The sequence below is a fragment of the Lepisma saccharinum genome, chromosome 27, assembly GCF_977018435.1.
Source record: "Lepisma saccharinum chromosome 27, izLepSacc3.1, whole genome shotgun sequence".
Classification (NCBI taxonomy): Eukaryota; Metazoa; Arthropoda; class Insecta; order Zygentoma; family Lepismatidae; genus Lepisma; species Lepisma saccharinum.
In genome coordinates, this window is record NC_139255.1 from 45,507,798 (window position 1) to 45,524,658 (window position 16,861).

At 37.2% G+C, this 16,861-nt stretch overlaps 1 protein-coding gene across 3 annotated transcripts in view; it reads right to left on the bottom strand.

The window, feature by feature from the left end:
• Positions 1 to 345: 345 nt before the first annotated feature.
• Positions 346 to 16,861, bottom strand: part of Vps35 (Vacuolar protein sorting 35) — an 87,969-nt gene continuing 71,453 nt past the window's right edge. For all 3 annotated transcript variants that reach the window (XM_083112992.1, XM_083112993.1, XM_083112991.1), the window contains exons 12-15: positions 15,104 to 15,283; positions 11,832 to 12,071; positions 6,672 to 6,815; positions 346 to 833 (exon numbers count right to left, since the gene is read on the bottom strand). In XM_083112992.1, the coding sequence (XP_082969118.1) occupies positions 654 to 833; positions 6,672 to 6,815; positions 11,832 to 12,071; positions 15,104 to 15,283 (744 nt within the window). In that variant the 3' untranslated portion in view covers positions 346 to 653. The remainder of the gene's footprint in view (positions 834 to 6,671; positions 6,816 to 11,831; positions 12,072 to 15,103; positions 15,284 to 16,861) is intronic.

Below are 16,861 nucleotides of genomic sequence, written 5' to 3' on the forward strand. Positions count from 1 at the left end.
ACTGACTCTATGGAATGTTAACAACGTTGATAAAAAAAATAATTTGCTAACTTACGATGTACTGCAATTAGAATCATCAAAATTTCGTACATATTACAGCAAAATATCACAGTTGCAAGGCAGAAAATTTTAGTCGCCATGGCAACCTGGCGACCGGGATTTTTTGAACCCTGCCAATAAGTACAACTTTTAAATCAAATTTAGGATTATATTCACCATTTTAACACCGAAATGGTATTTTTATACTGCTTTTGATTGCGAAATGTGACTAGTTTTTGGACCAAAATCTTGATTTTTTATTCACCATAAATAACGGCCCTAGAGATTACACATGAGTGATAAACATTTCTTCAACAATCATTCATTTATTGTAGTTACATACAAATAAGACATTTATACATGATGAATGACACATTCATACCATCTTAACAAAAGTATGTACTTTGTACTACATAAATCTTTCCTACATATACATATGTACTGTTTCTCGTTCTATACAAAGCTTTCAGAACTGTACAATTATATTATCATAATGCCATTTATACGAAGTGCAGCAAAAGGCACAAGTCTATACAAATAGAAATGCCACCAGCCAACAAGTGATTTCTCTCTGGAAAAAAATGGAATATGCATAAGAAAAAACTGTATTAGATTCAAAGGACTAAACCATCATATGAAAGCCCATCTGATTCAGGCGATTCCAGTCTATTTCGTAAATGTTCTAATGTATTTGTAAAATGCTTGTTTATTTGTTCGGTTTCATCGTTTGCTTCCAGGTTTGGTAATTCTTCCCTAATTTTCGCTATTAACTGGTTCAGGAGCTGCACTGTAACCTGGGGGGAAAATGAAAATGCATGACAGATGCATACAAATAAAGTTGTTTTTTTTTGCATGTCAAATTCAGGGATTTTTTAATTGGATTTCATTTTAGAATGTTTTCCACAATTTATAGAGTACTAAAAAAGACTTGACAATATCTTACTTCTTAAAAATGAAATTAATCAACTACAGAATGTCCCAAAATACCTAGTGTTAACATTTTTCAACAGTAATAACAAGAACACTAATACCAGCAAATACTTTTTTTTGTTGTTGTCACATACCTTAAAGTTATAGATGTTCATTTTCCCAAGTATTACTATAAAAGGGGTACACAATCTGCTTCGGGAGGAGAAACCGAGAAGGGAAGGTGGTGTCAAGTAGGTTAGGAATCGAAGCAGAGTCGCAAGAGGGGCAACTGCTGCCGGCCGAGGAGAGTTCACTGCAGGGCAGTCAGAAGCTGTTGCCCAAGTGTGACCATTCAGGCCACCCAGTGGAACCAGTGTCCAGCAGCCAACCGGTCCAGGATCAAGATAAGGATCTGCCCTTTTATGGCGCTATTCCTTCCGCTCCTAACTTCTCCCTTTTAGACAACTGGAGTGCTGTTATTAACACAATAAAAACTGAGTCAGTTAGCCATTTATTTGTGTTTCTTTAACCATTAAGATGCTGAGGCTGATTTTCCAGGTATTCCAGGCTTCTAAATGAAATTTTATATTTACAGAACAAAGAATGTTAGAGGTACAAATGATACCTCGTTTCGTTCAGTATACCTTGGACTATAATCCTGAAGGAATTTTTTCTTCATAATCAGTTAGAAAAGAAGAAGAAGAAAGGGAAAGTAACCCTTTGTTGGCGGCTGGGGGCTTTTGACTTTCTTTAGTAGTAAAAAGTAAACATACTACGAGGAAAAGCTGCTTGTCACACCGGTGTCACAAAGCCATCCTTAAGGGAAATACCTGCTACTTGTCGCCTGTTGGTCAATGGGTCCTACCTTCCAAGACAAAGGGCGAAATCCGGTATGGCTAAGGTTTTAACAGCCCCTTTGCATCTCCAGGGACCAGCCCTGGGACAGAATCTTAGCTCGTAATGATTTGCAGCAATATATTGTCTGCAACGCTGTAGAAGAGATCAACAAACAACAGATAGGGGAAGAGAAGTACAGATAGTCTTGACTGCATGTTGCATGTCACCCAGTCTCTATGGCTTCGTGGCATACACATCATTTTCACATTTCCCCACAGGCAGCAATCTAAATTAATGTTAAACTGGGGGACCTGGGTGGATATTTGACACTTAACAAGGTTACTAAGGCAACACCCCAACATATAAATACCTGTCATAATACTAGGCCGTAATCAGGCACTTAGAAGAGGGACAGGGATCAACGTTTACAACTCCGTAAGTGTCGTTAATCTTGTACTCCTCCTTTCCAAGCAGCTCAACTTACCTCACTCTTTCTTAGGTTGAAATAATCTTCACATATACGTGGGTTAAGTCATAAGTCATGGCAACTATTTTTTTTCTGGCGAACAGGGGACAACACGAAAAATCTAAGATATACATTTGAAAGTGTATGGAATGAACCTTTGAATGAAGGTATCAGATGAAGTCTGAATTCAGGAGACTCTCGTAGGGAAGAGGTAGAACACAGGACATTGGACAACAGTGTTTTATCATGGCATGAACAACAAGTACACAAGACTACACTGTTTAACAGCCTTCAAAGTATTCACCCAGATTATCCACTGTTCGATAGGGCATGGCATGCACACCCAGTTCTTCCCGCAGCTCTGTATGGCATTCCCATGCATTTCTGCCGCGGAGAACTGCTATTTTAACATACGAACGTTGTTCCTGCATCATGACCTCCATTTTCGAACGGCGTCATTCACCGACTGAACTTGGGTGCGTGCTTATTATCTCACCTTTGTTCACATACACCATCCGACGGCTTCTTTCGAAAGTACATTTCAAACACTTCCAAACGTATATCATAGATTTTTAGTGTTGTCTCCTGTTCGCGAGAAAAAAAAATAGTTGCCTTGACTTATGACTTAACCCACGTATCAATAAACCCTGTTATTGTTACTTGTGTGTCTAATTGTGTCTACACCTACAGGTTTCCAACTTAGTACAGGGTGGCGCGGAGCCGACTGACACATTTGAAAGTTTAATATATTACGCATGCGCGATAGTTTGAAGTGGATTGCGGAGGAAATGAGAAGAGGATAGGATGCCATTTCATATGAAGACAGCAACAGTCATAATGGACCGTTGGATCGTTGAGCATCGCGTTTTCTGTGTTCGTAGTTATTACGAAACAAAGTCAGTGGTTAAAGTGCAGCGATTGTTCAGAAAACAATTCATTGTTAGCCGACATTGTAACGTACAGTCTCGAATATCATATTGGCTTGGGTGAAGAAATTTGAAGAAACTGGCAGTGTATTGGATGTGACACATGGAGCTCCAACAACAGTGCGTACGTCCGAGAACTTGCAGAGAGTGAACGTATTCCACAATGCTCGGCACGCCAGCAGTCTCTGGGAATTCTTGAAAGACCGTGTGTTCAGAAGGCATATTACGACTCTTCAACAACTGAAAGAAGCCATTGTTGAGGAAGTAACGGCTATTGATGAGGAACTACGGAGATAACTTCCAGAGACGTATGCAACAATGCATTCATGTCAAAGGAGGCCACCTGTCTGATGTAATTTTCAAAAAATGAACTTGTAAGTTGTTAGTAATAAAATTTCATACTTTAATGTACCATTACATACGGTTTTCCTTATTCTCCTTCCTTTCTTTCATCATCTATGAGCATATCAAATGTGTCAGTCGGCTCCGCGCCACCCTGTATTAAAGCTCTACCAGAATAATCAGTATGTTCTCTTACAGAAAAAAAAAAACAACCATCTATCACCCTAACGGTATGCTTGGGGGCTGAAAACCTAGTGACCATTACGTTACTCGAAAGAACAATTGCCACTTGGTGTACACTAATGCCTACCAGTTGGCAGGCTGCGAATACAAAAGTCCAGTCAACATATCTTTAACCTTTACTCTGCCGAGGGGGTCGTCAGAAAGTAACCCCTGGTTTCGCCGAGACCTTTGGCGCAAATTTTAAATTCATAACACAAATCCTTAGGAAAACAAGAGGACAGAATAAGCTTCACTAGGGAGAATTCGGTAGAAGGTAAAATCAACTACCTGGACCTAAGTATTACCAAAACTGAAAAGGGGATAAAGACAGGGGTGTTTCACAAACCCCTGGCAGGCAGTCTTTATATTAATAAGGCATGGAACATTCAAGTAGGGTCAAATCGAATGTTTATTTAAACTTTTTCATAAGGGCTGAGAGGTTATGCAATAATGCCGTAGAAAAAGAAAAGGAAATATCGTGGATAATAGAGGTAGGAATGAAGAATGGATTTTCCGAATATGAAATGAACGTGTTAGCTAGGAGAGCAAGGAAGAATATTTCAAAGGGGAACCCTGATTCTGATAGCAGGTTAGAAAAGGAGGAAAAAGAGGAGGGAGGGTTGGATAGTAAAGTTAACTATGTTGGGATACCGTACTGTAAAGGGCTTACTGAGAAAATTGAAAAAACAGTGAAAAAGTATGGTGTGAAATGCGGGACGAGAGCACCTAGAAATATTGAAAAGCATTTCACGGATTATAAGAGGGGGGTAAAAATTCGAGATAACCCTGATGAACAAAAAGGGGTGTATAGGATTGAATGCAATTGCGGGATGGAATATATTGGACAAACCGGCCGGAGCATGCGTATTAGATGGGGCGAACATGATAAGAACATCAAAGAAAGGGATCCAAAAACGGGGCTTGCGGAGCATATAATAAACAGTGGGCATAGAATAATAAAAAGAGAGGTTATCAATAAAAGTAATAGTAAATTGGATAGGAACGTGTACGAAACGGCATTGATATGCGCGGGACACAGAAATAAACTGAACCGGGACGAGGGCAATTTAGATGACGTATGGATTAGCTTTTTTAAAAAGTGGGACAATTTGAATAATAAAAGGGCCCCGATGGGCTTCCATGTCACATCGGAGGTAAGGAAAGCAGCCGAGGTGGAACAGGAATTCTCCTTGGATTGGTGACGAGGGGAAGAAAAAGAGAGGGGAGGGATCTCTCGTGGGAGGGGAAGTACCACTCCGCTGCACGGGGCCATCTGCCCGCTCGCTTCACCTTGACAGGGAGTTTAGGCTCTCAACGGCCACTCCAGTTTACCGTAGCGGTGGTTTTTACATGTTTTATTGTGAGTTTTAAGGGGTTTTTAGCAAACGTGGTTTTAATTCTGTATAGGTCAAGCACTATGAAGTGTTTTTAACCCGAACCTTTCACCCAGTATCCTTACATGACACTTCTCTGACATGGCTTGATATTCCGAGCTGAAAACAACAACCTGAGGAAGGAAGCAGTAAAGCTTCCGAAACGTCGTCCACGTAAGAATACATACTCACTTGCGTAAGTAGACCAATTTGAATACTCTATCCTATTTTTGTTTTAAATTCATACACTTATTTGACAAAAAAATGTTATAACTCGTAGACTATTTGACAAATCTACTTTGGGTAACTTTTGTTTTGCAGCTAAACCAACAGGGTATGCAACCGTGCAGAAATCAAAACGCCAAAGCCAATAAGAGGGGTTGGGTAGGCCGCGGCCCCCAACATTCAATGAAAAAATCATAAAAATGGGGAGTTTGTTTCACATATTCGATAATATAATGCACCCAGGAACATGAAATGACTTTCATTCAATTGAGAAAGGACCATTCTTTGAAAATAAGGCTAAATTTGCGTCCCCTTCTCAAAATAGCGGGGGAAGAGGGGGCAAACCACTCTTATTGGCTTTGGCATTTTGATTTCTGCACGGTTGCATACCCTGTTGGTTTAGCTGCAAAACAAAAGTTACCCAAAGTAGATTTGTCAAATAGTCTACGAGTTATAACATCTCTTGTCAAATAAGTGTACAAATTTAAAATTCGCGCCATCTTCCATACGTATATTTGGAGTCGGTGGGGGGAAGGGGGTGAATCCACATGACGTGCCAAAGCTCAGGTTAACCCACTGTAAGTGTTTCCGACATAACAGAAAAGTATCAAGATAACGAGGAAACAGGAATTTTGTGATCAGCTACATGGTCGAAAAGTGGACCAAAATACGAGTAGCACCTTATTTTCGATGGTCAAAAAATCAACCATAATACAAGTAAAGCTTAATAGTTTCTCTGTTATTAACATTCAAAGACTGTAAACACCATTTTGGGACAATCTGTATCAAAAACAAACAAACCGTTACTGACAATTTATAGGCTCTTCTCACGGCCCATGACATCAAATATCTTAAAGAAAGGCCGTAATAAGCAAGAGAAGAATGATTTGTGTGACATTAAAAACTTCTTAAGTTCTGGCAACATTCTTGTTAAAAAAAACACATGAAGCAGCATGATACGAGACACTTTAAAAGTTTGTCCGAGCTCTCGAATCCATCTCAAGAGTCATCGTCAGGACTGGTCGAGAGATGACGAAGAAGATGCAGTTGGTGTATCTCTCGACCAGCCTGATGATGTCTCCTAGATGGAGTCGAGAGCTCGGACAAATTTGTCTCTCATATCATGCTGCTTTTTTTTAATACCAAGTAAAATAATTCATTACTGACAAAAGAAAATTTACCCACAAACTAAAGGTTAATCAATATTACCCTTGTACTAATTTATTTGAGTTTTATTTGTGTCATCCCCTCACAACTTGTTGGTCATTTCAAGCTATGAAAATACAAGCAATACTCCGAACGCTATCATCGTTGGATAAATGCAAAACTTACTTGGTCATTCCCCTTCTCGTAGAAATATATACAATGGTTGAGAAGCTCCACAAATAACTGGACCTGTACAGAAGGGTCCATGCACTGATTTGCAATCCTCACGCCTTTCTTCAAGCATTCAAGGACCCTCTTGCCATCATGCATCTGGAAAGAACAAAGGTACTAGTTTAGATTACACTGTGCAATGATACTTCACACTGAATATATATTGTATGCGGAGGATGAGCAGACTTTAACACAATTTTAAAATTAAATTGCAAGTCCTCAGCACTCAACTGGTTTTCATAATGTTATTATACTTACATTGCAGGAATTAAACAACACAACTCAACTTCCAAAATATTATTTCACTTTATAACATTTGATATAAACTCATTTTCGATTTCTGACACAAGACATTTTAAGTCAATCTTCTTACATATATCAAAAACGAATCAAAATCAACAACTTAAAACAAATATCAACATTGATACAGCGTTCTTAATCTCAATAGTTCCCTGTTAATTTTATAAACTTGTACGCAATAGAAATCAAGTAAAGACTAGCTATTTGTGAATGTAGAAGACAGTCACAACTGGCAGAACAGATTACATTCAAATACAAAAATTTGTTCAACTGAAAAAAGAGGACATCTTTTACAATTTGGCTCGGCAAGCAATCTCGCCTTTGGTGCGAGTGGTCCCACGTTAGATTCTTGGTGGGAGACAAAAAAAATCGGCGTTGACCCACCTCATGAGGTCATATGGGGAGCTGGGTGAAAAGAAGAAGTGGTCTCGAAAGCCAGAAAACAGTAGTGATGGAACCATGTGTCACCCAAAAGGGGGGGGGGAGGTGCTTGGCAAGCCCTCAGAGGGCTGTTATGCCATAGCTTTTAAGAGCTTTCAGACCTGACGTGGAAACCATGACTCGGCAAACAAAAAACACAGTAAATTTACAACCAACAGACAGAGATGATATCGGGAAAACAACCCAGTCAGAGTGAAACGCAAGTAACAAGCTAGATATTGTGGCAATCCGGTATGAATGGTTGCATTTATTTCTGAACGTTTGTATCCAAGTCACACATGTTGCTTGTCACTTCAGTCTGAGAACTCCCTTAGAATAGGAGAAAATAGGTATGTTAATAAAGAATCAATGACTCTTTAACATTCAGACAAATGAAATACACCACAAAGTTTTCCTGGTGATGACAGAGTAAGATTCTGAGTTTTCGAGAAGTAATGCCACACTCATCTTCAGGGATCAAAACGAATGGTATGAAGATGAGGGACAAGTAAGTTCTGGGAAGCTTTAAAATATTTCCAGAACCCAATTGATGGATATCCCAAAACAAGCTCTTCATTTGAACAACTGTCAAGAATTAAGTTTTGTTTAAATTAAATACATGCATATTATTTCTACTCCATAAAAAACACTACAAGTACAAAACACCATCTTGGTACATTTAAAAACTTAATAAAGTGTATCATTAATATACAGAAAGAAGAAGCTGTACTTACTTTATCAGTGAAACTATTATTAAAAGTTCTCTTAAAACAATAATTACTTCCATGTATAAAGTAGGCACGGGTAATCATAGTTATAATTATATACAGATTTGCATATTTATATTACAAAGAAACTATTTATAATAGCATGTGTTAGGCATGGAAAATTCTCAAAGTTTACGTACATCACAATTACTCAATGTGGAAACTATGTGCCACATGGCATATGGCCAGGCAAAAATCAAGTTCTTGCCATACAAATGATCTTGTGATTTGGTGCCAAAGCTTGTACCATCTTCAATTTGCATGGCTTGAAGAGTAGCCGTTTACCAAGAACCTTCCGTATGGTTGCCTGGAGTAGCTGCAGCTCAGGACCGACTTATTGCATGGGATTTCCGTGGACTTTGTTTGTTTTTCTCAACATTTCCATCTGATACACGTGGCCATCCCACACTCTTCTCCATTACATCTAGAAACAGTCTCTTCTCATTCCACAATGAATGTGTGTAAACTTTGTTTTCCCATTCATTGATGCCAAACATGTTCTTCTATCTAAAGTAACTTCTTTATAATGAGCAGGGGTGCCCACATGGGGGTATTATGGTGCAGGCTGTGCCATCAAGATTTGGGGGGGGGGGTTCCCTTCAAATAATATAAAATTCAACATTTATTAGGGATGGGACCCGATTAATCGGTACTCTATCGGTATCGGCCGATATAGGCATATCGGTGTATCGGTTTATTGGTAAAATTACCGATTATTTTACCGATCTGATATATTGATATATATCTGATAATTTAGTACAAAATTCCGCCATTTTGTTGTAATTTTTATGAATAATATCCATGCCCTACTTTTTAATAAAGTAAATGTCTAAATATGCAATTTCTCTTGCACTGCAGTCACCTTGAAATACACATTTATTAAAGAGGTCAGTGAACCTTTCAGGTTCTTCAAGGACTATTTCTAATTTTATATCGTATCGGTAGAATATTGGTTATCGGTATTAGTAAATTTTATATCGGTACCTTATCAGTATCGGCCAAAATTTCATATCCGCCCATCCCTAACATTTATATATTTTTCCAAAATATATGTAAAACTTTTACACCTTAAAATGCATCATACTTAACCCATTAGATGAAGAAAAGAAAGTGTTTATGGGTATTATGGAAGGGGTGGAAAGGGGGGGGTAGAAATATCCAACTCTTACATGAGACTTCTGGGGGTGGGATTCTGAATTAAAGTTGGGGGGAGAGTATCCATGAGGGGGAGGAAGTATCCAACTCTACGTCTTGATTATGGCGGGTATTTTAGTTAGAGGGGGATTGAGCATTAAATTGGTGGAGGTATCAAATTCTTGTGTATTACTATTGTCTTAAGACTGTTGCAGAAATTTTAGTGTGGAGACTGAGAATTAATTTTTTGGAAGAGGTAATATCCACTCTTCAATATCAACAGTAAGTCTAATGGCATGGAAATATTGGTGGTAGGATTTTTTTAATTTCAAGGGGGAGATAGGAAGCTCTTGATAAATTCTTAATTCTTAGATTGTCAAGGGATTTCTGTAGTGGAGAAAGAGTTCGAACATTAAATTTTGGAGACTGTATTTAGGGATATGGTATCCACACATCTTCAACCCCGAACCTGCCAAAAGAGAAGCTGGAAAAGACTAAATATCTCGAGATCCTAAGAAAGTATTGACACCACATTAAATTAATATTCTTGAATTAAACTTTTCTTACTCGTAATGATATGATAATGTTGTGATAATGCATGTTTGGCACTTTACTGAGGTGAATGTGAAGTTTTATACTATAGCTGCATTACGAGACATAAGTAATATTCTGGATATTCATCAATAACATCACTTCTTACAATATAATGCTTAGTGTTGGTAAACTGCTTAATTTAAAGCAGGTGCATCATTTGAACAAAAATATATCGAATTTGCATTTCTAACTTCTTGTCATAGGAAAATTTTACTTTAACGAGTTAAATTTCCATTAAAGATAAAATCCACGTAATTGTTGTTATGGGTTGCTAAAATAATTATATTTACCCCAAGAAAATGGGGGGGAGTGAGTTCTTTGAAAGAGGAACCGTATTATATTATTGCCTGAGCTTAAGAATTTCTAGCTATGGTTCTGTAATGTCTTGTGAAACAATAATTGAATCAGTCATATGGCGGAGCATGTTATTTGGTTTGCCAAGGTTGAATTTTCTATCTTTTTCTTAAGTTGTGTAGCAAGTATGTTAAATACTCAAATTGTGAGTTTTATAAATCCACTCACAAACACTATTCATATGCATACTTACATAATTTAATTTACTACATTTAAACAATCAATGTGCTAGCTTTAAACTTTTTCGAAAAATTGAACAATTTAAAAAATTTGAACAGTTTAATATGGGGTTTCATTCAAATAGACATGAATTATTACGTATTCATCGAAACTATTTTGGGGGAATTATGATGAACGATTTTAAGTGCTGTATTGAGTGATGGGCACCCTTGTTTAAGGTGGAGGGGGCAAATCAAGTAGTCTTCAGTAAATCTAAGATAACAGTTGCTTTCGGTAGACACGCTGTTGTAATGAAATACTTTGTGGGGATTTCGATATGGTTTGAGGGAGCAAATGATATGATTTTGGGGGGATAATGAGCATGTGAAGTTGTTAAATTCATTTATAATTACCCTATACAGTAGAACTTCTATTTCACATTCTTCAGGGTGATCTGGGTGTAAAAACTTAAAATGCAAGAAAACTAATAGCAATCAGGGACATAAAAGTGTGGTTCCACTGCAGTTACTGTCTGGCTGCCTTAGCTGAGACCATGGAAGGAAGTGCGCATGTGCCAACCGGACGTGTTCAGTGGCTAAATAGGGGTGACGGTACTTTGGGAAGAAGCGGTTTCCTTGAAAATCGTCTGCTGTGGAAACAACAATGAAGTTTCAGCGCAGTAACATCGCCGCTAAAATACATAGAGAGATGTTTACGAATTATGTAAGGGTTCAGAACGAAATTAAAACCATGCATATACTCTATCAGCAATATCAGAACAGTATTCAAAACGTCACTTGTAAACCAGTAGCTTTATTTCAGATAATTCAATTAAATTGATCTCCTTAGTAAATATTTTAATTAGCACAAATGTACAGCACTAATCAGGATAGTATTCACTAATAATAGTATTATTGTATATAGTATCACAAATATAAATGTAGTAACCGAATGGTTTGTGACATTTTCTACTATAACGAGGGTGTTTTGTAGAATGTCCAGCAGGGGACCAAAACGTCCCAATTTCCTTCATTCCACTTCGAAACGGTTTCTTGCGAATTGTAAGAGCCATCACAAACACAACATAGCAAGCGGTAATAAACACAAGCGAAATACCACAGGCTAGTTTTGGGGAGTGCATCTCCCTGCTTCCCCTCTCGCGTTTGGAATAGTCCTTTCCAGGTAGTTTCGTCTTCCCTGGCCGGACTGTATTTTAATGAATTACCATATCTTCATATATGAAACATGAAAGCACATATCATAAAAATCTTCTTAATTATGGGTAAAGTTTCATTGCTATTTTGTTACTTTCATACTGACATTCCTATAAGAGTGACAATATTCACATTTCAACATTTAAATTATAATAAAAGAAAAAAAGGCTCACCTCTTCTCCTCCTGTAGCCAGGCTTTTACCAGACCAGAAGAGATGTGAACAAGTGCCAACTCCTCTGCACTGGTCAGGCTTCTTCAGCAATTTTGAAGCAGCCAGCGCACACTGTGTTCTTAACGGTTCGTGGTTTTCTTCATTAAAGCATGACATCTGCTCGAAGGTAGCTATGATGAGGGTTATAGCTGCCAGCTGGGCTTTACTGTCAGAAATTTCATCCTCATATAACGAGAAAGCCTGAAAAAAGAATAAAGTTTTAAGTCGTGCTGATAGGCTAATCGGGATGGGGCCTACAGTTCAAAATGGGATTTGAAGCTCTCCGTGCCTCTACCAGGTATCAAACCCAGGACACCTTGGTTAAAAGGTGAAAAATATTACCACTGCACCATTGGGGAAGGTGAAAGAAGAATAACAATGGCAATATTCTGTGAGGAACTTCGAATATGGTCTACACAAAATAAGCAGGTTGTCATTTGAGGAAACATGATATGAAAGTCACGAGAGTTGTTCAAAAAGGTGTTGGACTGATTTTACCCTCCATTCAGTTTTTGAAGTCAGGTGTCAAATTCTCACAAGGCTTGAAACTATGTCTGCAAAACAGTATCTGATCATTAATAATAACACTAACTGTATCTTACACTTGTAAAAACATGGAGAGCCATTACAACCAGAGTGGTAATTACCGTGCGTCCATTTCGATCTTCAGCCGAGAGATCGGGAGAAGTGTGGCGCGCGGCGCTGACGGAGATGCCGACATTTGCGGCCTGTAATGCCCACTTATTTTTATGGACGTATGCAGACATTTATATAAATATTGCAAAACGAGCACTAACCTGTGTTATAAGATTACGGTTTTAATTTTAGTAGCTTAGTGGCTGTATGTGCCGATGATTTTGACATGCCCACCTCTTGTGAAACACGGCGTAGAGGTTTGTTTGGAGAACATTCTAACGCTGCACCAATATCATCGAGTTTTGCTTCGGTTAGAATCCGTCATTTTTGCTTAGGTGTTTTAAAATTTAACGATCCAGTTTCTCGTAATTTAAGGACAAGATGTCTAACCGTATCTCTATGTGGAGTTGAAACGCCTGGGAACTTCTGTACAAATTGCCTACACACGTCTCGACAAGAGTCTGTTTCATGTATGTGTCATACATAATAAATTTTTGTTCTAACGTGAACCTTGCGGCTGGCATTCCAATCGTCTAACTGACACAACACACATACACACTGCAATAACACAAACAAGTAACTGCAAGTAACCAAGAATAACACTCTTGCGCACAGTACGAAATTAACACGTTCTTGGTTTACATTGCTCGCCACTATATTCACAGCTCTGTCTTCATCTAGTCGCGAAGGAACAAAAAAACTCGAGCTCTGAGATATCGGATTGCAAGGAAGCTTACGAAAACCATTCACTTTTAACGGTTTCGTCTGCAGCGTAATCTTGATACAGTGTTGCACATTCGAAACCTCCAAACGATCGACACAAAACTCTTTCAAGGATATAAACTTAAGCAGGACGTTACTGGTCAAAATTATGATTAAAATGTTCTATTATCTGTGGCTCTTAACATAGTTTCTAAAGCGTATTTTTGTGTATATAAGGGCAGAACTTGGATGAATTACAGATGATAAATTATAACACAGGTTAGTGCTAGCTTTGCAATATTTATATAATGTCTGCATATGTCCATAAAAATAAGCGGGCATTACAGGCCACAAATGTCGGCATCTCCGTCAGCGCCGCCCGCCACGCTTCTCCCGATCTCTCGGCTGAAGATCAAAATGGACGCACTGTATTATTTATCAGATGAACTTATACAAGAGAAATGCAGGTCATTAATACTTGAAACTAAGGATGGGGCAGATTAATCAGTACTTTATCGGTATCGGCCGTTATAGGCATTTCGGTAAAATTGCTGATAATTTCATCGACCTGATATATCTATAAATATCTTATAATTTGTGACAATATCTTGCAATTTTGTTGCGATTTTTATGGATTTTAAACATATGATTTCTATGCTTTAATTTTGTTAAAAGTAAATATCTAAATATGCAGCTTCTTTTGCATTGCAGTCATCTGGTAAGATACATTTCTTAAGGAGGTTAATGAACAATTCACGTTTTTCAAGGACCATTTGGAATCTAATATCGGATCAGTAGAATATTGGTTATCTGTACCGGTAAATTTTGTACCGGTACTTTATCGGTATCTGCCAAAATTTCATATCGGCCCCCTACTCAAAACTAAATAAATATAATTCTCAATTAAGGATACAAGAAATTTAAATCTTAGTCAATGTATTATAATATGAAAAATAACAAAATAAGGAAAATAAAAGCAGATCTACACCTCACTTAGCATCTTTGTTATTACTCATGTTTCAAACTACAGTAAAACCTCGTTAACCGGACTAATGGGGGCATAAGTTGACTGGTTTAACGAAAGTTCGGATTAACTGAAATAACCTAAAAGAACAGCAGAAAGGGCATATGCCTAAATACACTATACAGTACAGTACAAAGCCTACGGGAAACAGAATTTCATCAGTGGTTGACTGCCTTTTCTTGGGGAAGTTCTCTTGTTGACTTCTAGCCACATTTAAAACCTTACATTCTGAAAAACTAAATATGCTGACCAAGGCAGTAATTTATTTTATTAAAAACATAAACTAAACGTAACGTTTCAACCTTCTAGCAAGGTCTATATGCCTTAATGTCCTGTTTTTGTACCTTGTTACATTTGTACTTGATACAGAGTCTGAAGAAGACCTTGCTAGAAGGTTGAAACGTTACGTTTAGTTTACGTTTTTAATAAAATAAATTACTGCCTTGGTCAGCATATTTAGTTTTTCATATCATGGAAACAAGGCTTAATCGTGTTAAAACTTACATTCTGCATTTTTTTTGGGGGGGGGGGCATTATGCCTGTCCGGATTAAGCCAAGTCTGGCTTATTGCAGTCCGGATTAACAAATACTGTGTATAAAACAAACCTGTTCCAGAAAACACAAGGAAACAAAATAAGTACAAGATATATTTATTACCTAACATAATTATGTTGGCAGAAGGCACCAGTCGTACTTTACATACAACAGTATCTTAAAATTGCAAGTGTTTAAAGCAATTCTGCTAGACCTTCTAATGAAACTAAAAATTAGCTTCAAAGTTAGCCCTTACTCTCAACAACTACTACTGCTTCATTGATTGCTGTATCTGAACTAGAAAGAACATTACACACATATTACAAGAACCCCTTACCTGAGACATGAACTCGTACGCGACTGTTTCATGGTTTTCAAATTCTATCCTCCCAGCTGCCAACGCGCCTTGCAGAAATAACCTCAGTGGCAACTCGGCCAGCTCTGCTTTTATTAGCGCAGTTACCGTTTGGTGACAAAACTGAAAGATCTTTTGGCACTTCTTTTGCCACATTTCATCCTGGGGAAAAACAAACCACAAAAGGAATTAGAATATGTCTACTTGTAAGCAATAGGTGAGTAACGAGAAGTATTAGTCCATAAAACCCATCCATGCAGTGGAATCGTCAGCATTGTTCCCTCACAATTAAACTTATGCTTTATTCAAATATCAGGTGAAATGTTATTTGCAATGATCATTTGATGTAATTGATGAAGGAAAATCAACAGAGGTAAATAAAAAAGCACAATTTCAGTACAAAAACAGTCAATTTAGAGTTCAAAAGCTGTAAATAAACTAAAATTTTGGTGTTATAGCAATGAAAAATCACATCAAACCCTGTACATTGTCGATGATGAATTATTCGTGTACTGTTATTAAATGCAAAATATCTCTCACAATTCGCAAAGGCGAAGAAAAACTTCTGTTGGCTGATTACTAGGGGCATGCATATTTCGTTTTTGGTGAAAAAACGAAATTTGAAAAAACACATTGTAGTGTTAATTTTTCATGTTTTTGAAAGGTGTGAGATGCATTTTGTGACCATGTTTTGTCACGAAATAATGCGAAATGAACTGCAAAAAGCGAAATTAACTCTTAAACACGAAATTTAGGGTTTATTCACCGACGCGACACCTTCTGAGGTCTGAATTATCCTGAGAGTTATGCAATTCCCGGAAAATTGATTAATTCTGCTGTTAATATTGGAGAAACAAAAATTGATTCCTTAACACAGAAATAAACTTAATACTCGGATAACTACATAAATGGGCTATTAGAAGTGAAATGTTAATTCTGTGGAATAAGTGTAGTTTTTAAATCAAATTCAGGATTATATTCACAATTTTAAAACCAAAATGTCATTTTATGTAGCATTTTTTATGTGATTATTCACCGCTATAACACCGATATTTTATTTTATTTACCGCTTTTGAACCCGAAATTGACTCCCTTTTTATACCGAAATTTTGCTTTTTTATTTACCAAAAATATGTGCCTCTACTGATTGCCTATCTAAATTACCTGAATATTAGCATAACTGGAAATGCAGCAAACCACTTTTTGATATAAACTTTTATCACAAAACTTCACAACTGTTACATCGAATTCTTGACTGTTATCACTGTTACCATAGCAATGACAATGTTGCCACGCACATAAACGTTGTACAATTTAACATAAATAACACAAGTTTAAACAGCAACTTGAACATTAACATTTGAAGTTAAAAATAGAAAATAATTGTAATTGTTAATTTACAAATGAACATAAAAAGTTAAATAAATTTGTGCTGTAGAGAACAGGCACAACATAAAAATGACATTTTGTTTTTAAAATTGCGACTGTAATCCAAAATAGATTTACAAACTCCACTTATTACAGAAAATAAATATATCCCTTCAAATAGCACATCTATGTAGTTACTAGAGTATTAACTTTATTCCTGCATAAAGGGGTCCATTTTCGCTTCTCACATATTTACAGCAGAATTAATCAATTTTCCGTGAATTGCATAACACTCAGGATAATTCAAACTTCAGGAAGTGTCGCGTCCGTAAATAAAGTTTAAGAGTTCATTTCACATTTTGCAGTTCATTT